Source organism: Tribolium castaneum, chromosome 1 (assembly GCF_031307605.1).
Source record: "Tribolium castaneum strain GA2 chromosome 1, icTriCast1.1, whole genome shotgun sequence".
Taxonomy (NCBI): domain Eukaryota; kingdom Metazoa; phylum Arthropoda; class Insecta; order Coleoptera; family Tenebrionidae; genus Tribolium; species Tribolium castaneum.
In genome coordinates, this window is record NC_087394.1 from 15,002,359 (window position 1) to 15,018,461 (window position 16,103).

The 16,103-nt window shown below is 31.1% G+C and overlaps 1 protein-coding gene across 11 annotated transcripts in view; it reads left to right on the forward strand.

Annotated features, from left to right (window-relative positions):
• The window catches only part of Mp (Multiplexin), a 248,949-nt gene extending 234,492 nt beyond the window's left edge, over positions 1-14,457 (forward strand). For all 11 annotated transcript variants that reach the window (XM_064355813.1, XM_064355825.1, XM_064355811.1 and 8 more), the window contains 2 exons: positions 7,575-8,119; positions 13,858-14,457. In XM_064355813.1, the coding sequence (XP_064211883.1) occupies positions 7,575-8,119; positions 13,858-13,915 (603 nt within the window). In that variant the 3' untranslated portion in view covers positions 13,916-14,457. The remainder of the gene's footprint in view (positions 1-7,574; positions 8,120-13,857) is intronic.
• Positions 14,458-16,103: the final 1,646 nt, after the last annotated feature.

Below are 16,103 nucleotides of genomic sequence, written 5' to 3' on the forward strand. Positions count from 1 at the left end.
AAACGTGGCGTACAAAAAACGCCAGTCCTGTGTTGTTATGTCAGAATTTATTGTTTTACATGGCACATTACGTTGGTATCCAAGAGATTTTATGTGCATTTTTCAGAATGACCGAGTTATCTCCTAAACTATCAACTTTTGGAAAAAAAAATTAAGAGGTTAAAATGATGTAAAATGAGGTGCTGAGTAATACTCAATAATAAAATACAGAGTGTGCTATTTGAAAAAATTAAGTTATGGTCCCACAAAATTTAGCAACATGAACATCACAGCATGGTAATGCTACAATGCAAATGGACCAAAAGATACCCCCGACAGTTGTTTACACAGACAAAATCCCAACCCAATATCTCGAAAACCAAGCGCTCTGTGATTTTTTAATAATGTGCCTGCAGACGCACGAAATTGTAGGAAAAATTAAATAACTTCTGAACGGTTAAAGCAAATTACAAAAACTAAACAGATTTATAAAACCTAAAAAAGTGTACATTTAAATATGTTCAAAGATACAGGCGGTGCCATTTAAAAAATCTATGTTAAAGGCTGCACTGTAAAAAAGGAACAACCTGTATAGGGCAAAATGATTTTGGAACGTACACTTTGACTTTGACACATTTGCAGTGTCATTTGATTTACTTCGATATCTTTGACAATGTAGGTGCAATCGAGCACGCCCATATCAATGACTCACCCTGTATGAAGGAGCAGAAAGTTTTCGAGACTGCGTGTGTCTCATCATCAGTCCCTGTTAACAAGAGTTTAAAAAGACAATCAGCTTCAGAGATGTAAAATGGAAAAATCTTACCTAGTCTTTTGTCAGCGAAGAAGAAATTAAATTTAGAAGATTTGTAAAACTATAATCTGTGCCGAAACTAGGTACTAATTGACTATAGAGTTTTGAGTTTGCCGCCCTTATTTTCTTAATACTAGGTTGCTACTATTTTAATTTCTGTTGGAGACATCTCTTAGAGAGATATAAAAAAACAAAAAATATTAGACTAATAAAACCTGAAAAAAAAAGAAAATGGTCCCGGTCCCAATTAATTAAAGGCATACTTAAAATTATTTAAACAATAGGTACACATTTAATTTCCTATTTGAGATTTAGTCAAAGTGCATATAGCTGAATATAAAGACATAAATAATAGAAAAAATAAGTTTCTATGTAACAATTCAATAATAATAATGTAGGAATCCGCTAAATTTAATCCAAATATTGAAATTTTTAAAGAAACCTTCCTCACATTCACCTGGCAAACTTATTTATTGTTTTTCATCATAATTTTAATTTAACTTTTGTTTATAATGCTTAAACCTGACAGACGTCTTCGTGCCATTCTTATTTTAATTTTTAAGCATCAGTTTTATAAATGGTGAAATTTTTTTTTCGCAAGATGCACTTAAGTACCGAAACAAAAATAAAACTCACCTATATAGTCTTTTTCACACTCGTCTTGAACAAAATTTTGTAAAAACCTGGCACCGCTAGTTCGCTCTAATTGTCTGCTTTCAGGAATTTTTTTTGGAAAACGGCCCTGACGGTTTTTTATTTAGTCTCTTTGACATTTTTAAGCCAATTTTTCTGATTCATTGGAAACTCAAATTTAACACAAACACTAAAGTCTCAGTGACACGACTCACGAGACCGAAAACTATTTTGCCGATGAAATGCAAACTGAACTAATTCTTGTAGTATACCAGTAGCTTAACCAGCAAAAACTACTTAATCTCTTATGGAATAATTATCAGAACTGAAAATAATTAAGAACTAAACAAAGAAAGTCACGTACGTTTACAAGATATGACTTTACAAAATGAGTTTTCCAAAACAAACGCTTCTGCAAAATCATTATTTATAAGGTTGCACAAATTTTTGTTTAATTGGAATTTGGAAAACAAAACTATACTTACTTTGGAGCCACTTGAGGCTGCATCCCTAGGCAAGTGCCTACTCCGCCTATACCTAGTTTCGGTACTGACTATAATACTAAAACTATTGAATACTATAAAGCATTATTCAGTAGAAGTTTTGTGCACAAAATGGTAGTTAATTGACAAAAACGGTTAAATTTAAAAAAACGACCTCTTTTCATCCGTTTTTATTTATTTATTTTTTGTCAATTATCGACCATTTTGAGCAGAATAATGCTTTATACTGGATGGGCAACCTTATCGCGCACCCAAGAAAATCGCGACTTCTAATGAAGTAAAAATCCTGAAATTTTACACACCAGCCTATACATTGATAAGGACCATTCTCGATTTTTATTAATTTTTTTTGTTAATAAATAAAGTCGTAACAGTTTTGTTAATTTTTGGACACTAACTATTAATTTGACTACAAAGTTTTTAGACCAAATGAATCCTTACCTGCTAGCCTGGTATCAGAATTATAGATTTTTACTTGGTTGGTGAAATAATCGGTCTTTTTTATTTAGACGCGTGATTTATGAGAAGATGGTATAATTTGCCAACAAGGGTTCAGTTACCAGAAGCCGACCTTTTCGAAGCGCCTTCTTTACAGTCTTGCAATAAAACTGATGCGTGCATTCAAATATCGCAAGGAAATTTTTTACAATCTTACCCCAATTACAGTTCACATTGTCACCTAAATTTACAACGCAATTTAGCAACTCATAAATAAAAATAATTTTTTAAGTTAAAATGTAAAAGAGCGTTTCATTCAGAATCTGATTGGTATTTTTCTTCGCTAATTTCCTAAACAATTATCTCAAGTGAATACGCGTCGTTTAGTATGAAATTTAGAATTTGACTTTTTAGTCGAAAATTACTTTTTTTTTAATTATTATTTTTATCTGCAAGTGAAAAATTACCAAAAAATTAGGGAAGATACCTTTCGAACGAACAGTCAGGCGTGTAAAATGCAGTTTTTTTTTTCATTTAATTAGAAATTGCGATTTTCTTAGGTGCATGATAAGGTTCCCACCTGGTATTATTCAATAGTTTTAATATTAGTTTTCCAAATTTTCTAAACTTAATTTCTACTTCTCTATTGTACTGACAAAAGACTAGGTAAGATTTTTCCATTTTACATTTCTGTAGCTCATTTCCTTTTTAAACTCTTGTAACAGACACTGATGATGAGACACACTAAGTCTCAAAGAGCGCTCTGTCCCTTCATGTATGTTATTTTGGATTTACATTAAAAATTTGTGGGTTCGACTTCGATTTTTTACACTTCTACACTTATTAAAGAAATTAGCCCACTTTGTGGTAAAAGGATGCTTCCTCCAAATTATTTATACAAGTTGCACTTCTTTTGTAACATAAATCTGAAGTATTTTATTTAAAATACCGATGAGAAAGAATGCGACTTTGTCTAGTTATCCCACACCGGATTATCTCTTACAAGCATAAAAGTTAAACTCTCTACAATCCTGAAAGCTAGTGGCCAGTGCTACAAAGAAATTTTGTTAGTTTGTTACTTTAGTCAGACGAACCGGAAGTCAATTTGAAGTTTTTTTTTAACAAAGATTTTTCTTTTTTTACAATTTTTACAAATACAAATTGCTACATCTATCGATCCTTTCCTATTTTTCCTCCAATTCCATTTGATAAATTGTGGCGTTAATAATAAAAAATCTCTCTGAACTCTTCGGATTCCAATGAAATTATTAATGACCCATTTAGTCGAGTCAAATTGCACCAAGCTCTCAAAAAGTCGATGACAAGATAATAGCCTGTTAATTATTGCGTTTAGCTACTTTTGCACTAAAACGGTTAAAAGTAAATTATAGAAGAAGATTATTTTTACTGTGAACTAACTGTTAGTTATTTCGCTAACAATGTAAAGCCACTTCAATAATTTTAAATCATTTCAATATAATAGGTAGCTGTAGATAATCTTTTGTATTCCACCGAATTATTGTAACTCTTGCCGTTTTGAAAGATATTATTGATCACAATCTATAATTAACCGCTGGATAATTCAAGAACTAATCACAAGAATTTCATAAGTTATAATGTAAGGACATAATAATTAATTCATTGAACATTTTTAGAAAAAACTTTACTTTTTTTACACTATATTGCAGTAAATGTAATAATATTTAAGTTAAAAATGTGCACGATTTTTCATTTATTAAATGAACGTCTACTAGTTCTTTATTTCGTCTAAAATTTAATATTGAATTTTGCACATTTATACAGGTTTCGGTATCGTTGTATAAGTAATGCAGAATACATTCAGAAAGATTTTATTAAATTATGTTTTCATAAATCATAAATTTTCATATACCGGGTGCTCAAAAACTGACACACCAACTCAATGGTGTGTGGTAGAGAATTACTTACATATAAAGGTAAAAATAATAAAAAAATTCTTTGTATTAAAGTTATTGATAAATAACGAATTGTAAAAAAATATTTGGCAACGTTGTCTAACAGTCGTGATCGAAATAGAATTTGATCAACAATAAAAATAAATTATTTTTGTAACAATTTCCTAGGAAATAATTCCCAGTGTTGGCACATCTACAAACTGTGATTTTTGTGATGAATTTTAATTTTTTTAAATTAAAAAAACTATTCATCGTTTTGTTAGGGTACGATTACTCAGTGTGAAACATAAAAACACTAAAAAATAATGAAAACTGAAGAAGTTAACAAAATAAGTTTTTTCAAGATTTTTCCCGTAATCCACACATGCTTTTCAACAACATACCACTGAGTTGGTGCGCCAGTTTTTAAGCACTCTGTAGAAATAAGAACCTAATTTTTTTAAAAGATGGAGGAGGATTGTTTTTTGCATCTATCTGTATTAGCATTCCCTATACCTATCTGTGATCATTTTCAAGTTATCTTTTTTTTGACATTATATAAGAAATTCCTTACTAACCACAATTATTCTTGCATAGTTTACCAAAGAAACAATTGACCAACTCTGTTCAAAATTGTGTTGTCCGTACTGTGAAAACAATAGTATATTATATTATAAGTGATAGAAATCCAATATTACATGCGAGTGAGAATTTTGACCCAAGAATGCGCTTGCGCACGAGTGGGACACTTCTCACGAGCTTTATAATGGTATTTCGATCGCGTGTGATATACGACGTTTTATCTTACAGGTGCATTGTAAAAAAAAACGAGAAATTCAAGTAAATATCCGCCTGTAACATTAGCATAGTTCTATGTATCAGTTTTCGTAGTGACCTGTGTTACTTTAGTTATGAAATAAACAATCTCATTGTTTTCCCCAATTTTCCTCAAATTTACTCACTTGTGAGTAGAACTGACAGTTTTATCTCTTATGAAAGAAATTCGATTTTTTCGATTTTTTCTCACCGAAAACAATGGTATAATGTACCTAAAAAACTGCACCTGTAAGATAAAATAAATTCATTAAATGAATGTTGGTTTGAAAAACTTTAATTTGTCACTTTTTTTTAGTCGTTTCCATAGCAACGAATGAGATAGACCTATGGCTAATATTTTTCTATCCCAACAAAAAGTTATTATCACTTGAAAACTATTAAACATAAGAATAGAAAATACAGACCGATGCAGAATTAAATTCTCTACCATTTAGTGAAATAAAACTTGTAGCATTTCATTTGAAGAAACGAGTTATGAATGGTTAAAGTACTACAAACTTAACTTTAAAAATTTGGGGTACGTAATCTTTTTTTAGAAATTTGAAAGCATCAAAGAAAGATCTAGGCTTCCTCTTCTAAATGAGCTGAAAAATATTTTTAATTTTTTTATAAATGGCAGAATTATCGATTTTGAACTAGAAAGTGCAGATCCAAAAAAAAATTCAAACCCTAAATATTTCGTAAACGGCTAAATTTAGGTATAGGAAAGCTTATGAAGACTACCTTAAAATAACTGTAGTAATACAAAAACGCTTAAAAAACATAGCTTTTCATTTAAAATAAGGAAGGTGATAGCGACTACCGACATAACAGGAAGTGTCGTCATCTTGAAAATATTTTCATTGAGCAGGACCTAAGAGATTATAGTCGTGCACAAATTTTCAGATGACTATCTTAATTAGAACTACCAATATTTCTAATGTAGGGTTTAGACGAAACAGCCTGTATTTTCACCCCCCTTTGTCATAGTCAGCCAACTCATTTGAAATACCAGGTAATGGTCAAAATTAGGAAAAACATCCAGTCGTAAAGAAACCCTTTTGTTTACAAATTTTTAATATAATTTTAAATTTTTTTATTTGAACCCTCGTTTGACACCCTCTATAGTTCAGCTACAAGAAAGTACGAGGTTGGGATGATTAATTCCTGGCTTCACATAGAAAATAATAGTTTAGCCAAACAATTTTTGTTTTACTTTTCACTGTAACCTCCTTCTAGTTATATGCACTTGATCAATCAGAGTTCCGATGTTTTTATCCCATCCTTGTGGGTCGATTGTACGAGTAGTAACTCTTCAAAAAAGCTGTATTTTTTTCTTGAATTGGAGAATAGGCTAAAGCCCAGCAGTTGTTCTAAATTGACGCATAAAAACCGTTGGATTGCGCTAAAACAACTCTAAACATTGCTCAGATCTCGTTTTTCTGGTGAGCTTTTGTCGTACGACACCCATTTTTTCAACTTTTTCTTATACCCAAAAGTTGATTAAAGATATGATGTGTTTACTTTTTTAAAATTCTGAATGTTTGAGCTATGTCAGACAACTTTCATTTGTAATCTTCCAATATCGTCCCCTGACTTGGCCATTTCTGCAAGAGCAGCATTTTTCGCCTTTTCTGGACGTGGTGCACCTTTAGGCCCCATTAATTAATGTACCAAAATACAGTTTTATTCATACTAGGCGATGAAGGACATGTACCTAATGTAGAATCTGACCAAAGTACGCCAAAATAGCTCCAAACATTGCTTCAGTAAAAATTTAACGTTACACTACGAAAGGATGAAAACATAAAAAATAATGAAAAAAACAATACCTTCTATACAGGGTGAGTCATTGATTTGGGCGAACTCGATTACACTTAAAGATATATAGTTCATGTTTTTTAAATAAACAAATGTCAGTGTCAAAATTCTGTTAAAGACCAGACTGTATCACCCTAAAAGTTCATCTCCAACTACTTTTGAAACTGGCTGTATTCTGTATTTGACATTTTGACCACCAAATTTGACATTTTTGAAAATTGGACGTTTGGTCTACAATAACTAGATGTGTTGTTGTACGTGTTTTAAACTGGAGACAACTTGAAAAATTTGGAAATTGAATTTTCCAGGTAAAGAATTACACCAACCTTAATTCAAAAAAATTACTATTTATGATAATGCCAACGTGACGGCTCTTAGACAGTTGATTATAAAAAAAATCGACTATACATGCGATGATTTCATATTTTTTGATCATTATAATTTTTCTCGTTTCGTGAATTCTAACGATCCACATTTAAAAAATAATGAAAAGAGTGTGTTTGCAAGGACGCTTAGCACGTTTCTCCATATAATACGTGAGTCTCGATTTGAAGGCATAAATAAATGTCGTCCCGACCTTAGCTGTGAATGAGTAGTTGACATAGTCGAGATTATATCCTTGGCATCAAGTCTCATATGTGTTGACATAATTTTCAGTTGCGTATGGCGGCACTGAACGAAGCATACACCGGAGACGTTCACGGCGTTCGCGGCGCAGATTACTCCTGTTATCGCGAAGCTCGACGTGCGGGCTTGCGAGGAACTTTCCGAGCTTTTCTATCCTCTCGCGTTCAAAACGTCGATTCCATTGTGCGACTAGCGGATCGCAAGCTGCCTGTATCTAATCTCCGAGGTGAAGTACTTTTCAACTCCTGGTCGGAGATGTTCAAAGGGGACGGCGCGCCATTCCCGCATCCGCCGCGCATTTACTCTTTTAATGGCAAGAACGTATTAACTGATCTTTCGTGGCCGCACAAAGCCGTATGGCATGGGGCGCTGGTGAATGGCGAAAGGGCTCTGGACACGTCATGTGACGCCTGGCACTCGGCCTCCAGAGACAAAGTGGGCCTTGCTGGATCGCTCAAAGGGCCCACACTTCTAGAGCAAACGCCCTACACTTGCGACAAGAAACTCATCTTGCTTTGCATTGAGGCCACCAGTGAACTGTTCGTCCAAAGGAAACGGAGGGATTTAGATAGCAGGTAAGAGATCTGGAGTGGACTCAAATTAACCCATTTCTAATTTCTATTAAATGATAAGCATCTAAAAACAATCAGCTAGAAGCATTCAACATATTTTTAGTGCAAAGTGGCTGGAAACTAGGTCAAGTTTCAACTAAATTTTGTTGCAGTTTTATGACGAAACGAAAAAAATACGGGGTGAATTTGTTAATGTCGTAGGCTAATAGTAAAATCAAGCGTAGTCATATTGTAAAATACCTATGTTCATTTACAATACGACTGAAACGAACCCAAGGGCGGATCCAGGAGGAAAGGTGTCCGGAGACCTGACTCCCCCTCCTCAACTACAATTTTAATTTTTTAATAAGTAATATAAAATCCCAATGAACAAAAGTTTTTTAAATAATAACCTTTCTAATGCACATTTGTTAATAAACTAGCAGTTGCCCACGGCTTCGCACGCATGTTCACAACCAGTTTGAAACACAAAAAACTTATGGTGCTATTCTCTAACTTCTGTTACTATGTTATTACTCTATTACTGTAAAAATTACAGCTGTTATTTAAATTAGAGTTCCTTTTTTGGGATAGATGGGACACTGAACGTCAAACGGAGCCAATTTTGTATTATGTGTGTATTATAAAGTATATGTTTCTATCCTTTTTCATTAAAATTTTTGTTAGTAACTTATGTCAGAGGTTTATGTCGAATATAATTTCAAAGTTATAATTTTTGTCAAATGCATAAAATGACATAATTTTACGGCAAATTTAACCAGGAACGTAGAAAATGTAGGAATTTTGGGATTACTATTTTAAAAAAATAATTGAATACCTACAAATATTAATGTTCACATTTCTAAAAATTTTTGATATTTATTTGAATATTAAATACATAACTTAAAACACTTCAACGGTAAAAATGCATTTCTTTTAGTCACAATTTTTAGTTAAACATCTTGTCCCAAAAATTGGTCATCAAAAACCCTTCTCATTTGCCCAGTCGTCTTTTTAAATTTTCCAAAAAATTATACTGAAGGTCTATTCGTGTGAAAAACGTAACAAAATCGTGAATTCCACTAACTTTATAATTTGAAACAGATTCTAAAGTTCACATAGAATCTAAAGGCGGCCAAGCAGCGACAGGTTCAACTTTCCTAAAAATTAGACCCAATATTGAGTTCAAGTACCTACGTATTTTGTAAATGGATAGACAAATTCCCAAAATCTCATAGATTTTGTACATAACATTATTTAGACAATCCACTTTTCCAAATGCCTGTTAATAATAATAAACGTAAAACTTGACAGAAAAGGTTCAATTTCTCTTTCTTTCATCGATGATTACCATTTCTTAAAGTTAAGGGAAAAATGTTTATGATAAAGAGTTTAGACGTAAAATTATTGTACTTAGAAAGAAATCTTTTTTAAAATTTGGAATTCATATCAAGAAAAACAGTGAATCGACGACGACTGTCAGTCTAATCCATTTGTAAACGCAGTTAGTCGACGAAAAATGGAAACATTTTTTGACAAATTTATTTGACTTTTCGCCAAATTTGAAGTGTAACACCACTGATTTCTGTCCTAATTTGTCTTTTTACACATTCCAACGGACGTATATGAAACAAAATTTCGAAAATTGACATTCATTGTCCTAACTCTCCCATTATTCGGAGGTAAAGTTACCGTTGGGGGCGCCACTGAGCTAGGTCGAAAACAGTAAACATAAATGGCGGGAAAATGTTTATTCGGATATTTTGAGCGTTGTACGAATTTTGAGCCTTCACAATTATTGTATTGCCTATGCGGAATGACTATTGTATCTTTGATGGAAGAAACGAATGTTGACAAATTAGAGATGACGAGGAAAACACGAATAACGAGTGACTGTTTGGTTCATTTTCTTTATTGGAAAATTATTACAAAGACCTTTTGGAATAATTTATGCTTAAATGTTTCAGCAGTTAATTTCAATTGTAGTTTTGTAGATTTACCAATGTATTTCATGATTTTATCAGTGGAAAAATTCTAACCTAAAATCCACAAACTTCACTAATTTATTGGTTTCTTGAGCCCAAGTTTATGTTCGCTGTGATCCATTACTTATAGTCTTTAATCAGACAACTGTTTGATAACACTTTGTAATGAAAATTTTAACTTTTTATCCACTTTCAAATTCCAACAATAAACACTTTATACCACTTAAAACCACAGAACCAAAGTCAACGCTAGTATTTACCACCACGTACCTTTAAAGTAATTCTTTCTATTGTAAGTAATTAACACTATACACGCAAAATTGTTGAACAATTCATTAAATGTCAGTTAAATGTGGCATTACGAAAATTTCTTTACTGTTTTCGACATAGTTCAAAAGTCATCACCAGAGGGCGTCTAGTTAATTTTATTTCCGAATAGGAACTCTAATTTAAATCCGTATTCCGTAAACTATGTTACCCTCTGTTAGCAACATTTCTACAGTAACATTCTCTGTTAAATAACATCGGCAAAAATCTCGCCATAAACTAACAATGACAGGTTTTGGTTTTTGAAGTAGTGGAAAACGAAGAAAAAGGATAAGATTGATCTTAGAAAAAACTCAACTGATATAATTATCCATAATGTTGCAAACGTAATCTTTGGCAATGAACACAACTTCAAATTCGTCAGGAACCAAAATTTGTATAAATAAAAACTTTAACGCTATGTACTCTTCAGTTTGGAAACATTATACGGTGAAAATAAAACATTGATTTTTTAATTTGTATTATTTATTTCAATTTACACTTTTTGTCTTTCAATAGTTATTTCGTTTCTTTCAAATTCTGTTTCTCCTTTTTATTTTGAGTATAAGTTTTATAAGGCACAGAATAAAATAATTTGATGTCAATTTTTTTTTCTACCTAATCCCACACGAGATCCCACAGAAATTATCTCAAAACAAAAAATGTGATTTTTTTAGTAAACAAGGGTATTCTTTGCCTTGATCTGCACTCGTCTTTTGCATTTATTTTTTTTAACATATTAGTGGAACTTTTTGCAATACCAAATTCGAAATGATAATTTTATGAAAACTTCTTAACATTTTTGAATAAAATATTTGAATCAAAAAGTAGGCCATACGCCAAAATCGACTTCCATTATCTCTAAAATTACATTTTCGAACAAATGGGAACTCTATTACCCTTATTTTACCAGAGACAGGTAGAGAATCGCAAATTTGACAGCTCTGTTAGGCTAGAGTTCCTATATCCTATATCTAATTCACTGTTTTCGATATGAAGTCCAAATTTTAAGAGTATTCTTTGTAAGTGCAAGAATTTTATGTCTAAACTCTTCATCATAACATCTTTTCCCTTAACTTTAAGAAATGGTAATGATCGATGAAAGGGTGAGAAATATTGAACCTTTCCTGCCAAGTTTTACGTTTATTAATGGTGGATTGTTTAAATAATGTTATTTTAAAATTTCAAACGGCACCCCCTACTTTTTCAAACATTTTTAGAAAGGGAAAAAATTTACGTATCTAACTGTCAAAGAAATAAAATTTTTTACCGATTCGTTTTTTAGTTAAGGGTGGTTATATTTTTGAAATTTTTAATCGTAGTGAGCCATGATTTGAAGCCTATTTAATTTAATTTTTTTTATTGCTTATTTTAAAAAATTACAATATCAATAATATGAACTTTATGCGTTTGTTTAAACTTACTCTGTATGTCCAAAGATGCACAAAATATAGGGTGTTTTACTTAAAAAATATATAAATTTGCATTGTAGCATTAGTTGGAGATTTTTTTTTACACATTTATTGAAAACAAACGATTAAATGCTTTGTAAAAAAATATGTAAAAAATGTCGCTAGCCCTAAAATTACGTTATGCTAGAATTTTTAATTTTTATTTCAATAATTATTTTTTAAGCTAAGGCCAATTTTTTCATACAACGTGGAATAAAATTCATAACTTTGATTTAGGCGATTTTGGTGAAAATTCCCGAATCAGATCAATTTTTATTTTTCCTTGCCTACTATTTGTTGCATATGGTTTTTGTTTATCTGTTGTCAGAAATGCACAGCCACCTCCAACTTTGTTTTTTCAAATGTAATGGTATTCAAGTGACACCTCGTATGAAAGCCCTTTTCGGAAACATTTCAACGCAATATTTGTTTCTTGAATTTTTTCAAAGCCTACGTGATAAAAAAATAAAAACCAATTTTCTAAGTTGAACATTATTTAATGCAACAATTGTTCAAAGTGGACACCGTTCCTCTCCTGGGAAATAACATAACTATAGTAGCATGAATTTCTAACATTTTGCAACATTTCTAGTGTGATTTGCTGAATTTCATCTTATAAAAATTTGTTTTAATTTTTTTATCATCTAGGCTTTGAAAATATTCAGAAAACAAAGAGTGCGTTGTATTCCTTGCAAAGTGCTCTTTAACATGAGGTGACACTTGACATACTGTTACATTTGAAAAAAAAGTTAAGAGGTGGCTGGGCATTTTTGAAAACAGATAAACAAAAACCGCATGCACCAAATGATGTGCAAAGGAAATCAAAAATCGACTGTTTCAGATTTTTTTACAAAAATCGCTTATATCCAAGTTACAAATTTTATTTTAGTCAATATTTCCACACTGCTTTAATTTTTTCATCACTTGTGCATTGACAATATTTAGAAAACAAGTACTGTTTTCGAAGTGCTTTTTTACATGAAGTGTCACACGACATAACGTTATATTTGAAAAAAAAGATGGAGGTGGCTCTACAGTTTTGACAGCAGATAAATAAAAACTACATCCACCACTGTATATTTTTTGCACAAAACAACTTTCAACATCGTCTGTTTTACAATTACAAAAGAAATTACATTTTTTGGGCAGCGACTTAATACTAATTGATTAGTCCTAATTAATTAATTAATATTAAAGGCATTACCACCATACGCATATTTATATTTTTTTAATTAATATTGACTATAAGGGATTGTAAATAAATTTTGAAAAAAATATACAGGAAAAAATGTAAAGTATGCTTCTACAAACAAACTATGATTTCTTTCTACTTAATTATAATTATGTATGAGTTTTTGAGATACAGAAAAAAGTCACTGAATGATATAATGTTCAAATATTCTTAAAAAATGTTGTTTCAAAAACTAACTTTAGATTCAAAAAAAAAAGTTGTGTAGCTCACATTAGTTTTATTTAAATTCTATTCTAAATGGCGATTAATTTGACCGTTGCCAATTAAATTAAATTTAATTCGAACTAGCAATTAATTAATTTTTTGTCTCCAATTAAATGTAGTTAGCATTTATTTGCAAAAGTCAAATTAATCGCGAATTACAATTTGATTATAATTAAATGTGTGTTTAAGAAATTGGGCTACACAACGCATAAATTTTTGCGCTAGTGACATTTTTATACAAAGTATCATTTAAATTTCATTTAAATTGTAGAAAAATTTTAAAAAACTCTATCAGTTTATGGGGTTATATTTAGCTACCTCATCCTAAAAATGTCAGAAACTAATACAATAAACGTTCGGATAATGCAAGTTGAGTTATTTTGACTTCTTTTGAGTTTCACTGTCATCCCTTAAAATATTTGAACTATTAAATTCACCCTGTATATACAGTTCTTTCCTACCAAGTAACAAATCACAATGTTTCCTCTTCGATGGCTATTTGGGATCATTAAACTAACAATAAATCGAATACTTGCGCCAATTAAAATCGGAATTTTGTTTCAGTAACGACGAAATACTGAACGAGGACGATTATCACACTCTACTAAGTCTCATCAATTGAAGAAAAATTTTGTGATTGGTCAACGACCGTTCCATCCATAGTCAGACATCGATAATTCCGTCATCTCTAGTACACATGTCCAACAATTTAACTTTAAGCTTAAATACATAATTATCTATAAGATACGAAACCTACGTAATAATACAAAATTAATGTACCCAAATAGTTGTATTCCGTTGTCTTTAGAGAATTTATATAGTTTTTATAATCATTTCATTGTTTAAAGCAAACACAAGGAAATTAAAAGGAAACAACGTTAAATAAATTCCTTTTAAGTTCCGAAACTCGTAAATGTACTTATCGTTTTCGCGCGTATGCCGTTCTTTAGCTTTCTCTAAATGTATAAATATTGTTTTTATATCTGACTACATATCAGATTTAAATTAAGTTATGTTATGACAATGTGTGTATGTTAAAGTTGTGTTCAATGGACTGATTGTAAATACTTGTGAGTTGCAAAATGTTTTGGTGTAAATGTTACTAAATAGTATTGAATGCCATGTATTTGTAATAAATTATTTATAAATGTCCTACATATCAAACTAGTGTGTTTTTTTTTAAATTAGGTGCATGATCCATTTTATTAGCTTACTCGGCCAAACTAATTTCCTGAACATTCGTTTCAGTCTTCTGTGGGAGAAATGGAAAAATCCGGTTCCGTTTCTATTAAATCGTGCCAGTTACGGTGAAGTGTTCAAAGAAGGGTCATCTGACCCTTTATTATGAAAATGCTAAGTAGGCTCAAACATATGTTTATTTGCCAGTTATATTTCACGGGTAGAAAACAGCATTCATGCATCTTTGATTACGGATGAGATAATATATGCTAATTTAAAACCTAGTGTAAGCTGTTCGGTTCAGAAAACAATAATTTCAACACGATGCGAACAATCCTTTGGCGTAATGACGATTTTTGTTTATTTTGCGTCCGTCTATTTAATTAATAGTTATTTAATAAACTAGTTTCTTAATGGTAACAAAACTGTTTACAGCACGAACGAGCGATAGCGAGTGAGTGCCTTTAATAGTTGAGTTTATTAATCGCACATTAACAAACGAGTTTATTATAATAGTTTTTCGTTAACCGTAAACTCTTTTTTTATGACAAAATTAGAAATTAATGATGAGATTTTATAAAATACCTTCATTTTTTATTTGTCCTCGAGGTAGATCATTTTTAATTTTCTCAACACTTTCCATTCTCTTTTCCACAAAGACTATCAAAAGAAAATAACGTCAACTCCATACATTTTCAATTTTACGTAAAAATCACGTTTGCGACAAATAAATAACATAGTTACCATTGAAATGTATGATGTTTTTTATTTGTGTGAGTATTTGGAAGTAAAACTACCGTTGGGGGCGCCCCTGAGCTAGGTCGTAAACAGTAACTATAAATGGCGGGAAAATGTTTATTCGAATATTTTGAGCGTTGTACAAATTTTGAAACTTCACAATTATTTCATTGTCTATGCGGGATGACTATTGTATTTTTGGTGCAAGAACCAAATGTTGACAAGTTAAGAGATGACGAGAAAAACACGAATAACGAGTGACTGTTTGGTTCATTTTCTTTATTGGAAAATTATTACAAAGACCTTTTGGAATAATTTATGCTTAAATGTTTCAGCAGTTGTTAATTTCAATTGTAGTTTTGTAGATTTACCAATGTATTTCATGATTTTTTCAGTGGAAAAATTCTAACTTAAAATTCAGACACTTCACTAATTTATTGGTTTCTTGAGCCCAACAGTGTTTGCTGTGATCCAATACTTATAGTCTTTAATTACACAACTGTTTAATAACACTTTGTAATCAAAATTTAAATCTTTTTCACTTTTTATCCACTTTCAAATTCCAGCTGTAAACACTTTATACCACGAAAAATCGTAGAACCAAAGTCAAAGCTAGTATTTACCATCACATAAATACTTTTAAAGTGATTGTCTTTACTGTAAGTAATTAACATTACAAAATAAAATATACACGCAAAATTGTTGAACAATTCATTAAATATCAATTAAATATGGAATTAACGAAAATTTCGTTACTGTTTTCGACATAGTTCAAGAGTCATCACCAGAGGGCGTCTAGTTAATTTTATTTTCGACTAACTGGTTGTTAATATCAAAATATCATCAAAACGTCAAAATCCCAAAAGCAGTTACTTATGAAAAAGAATGTATTA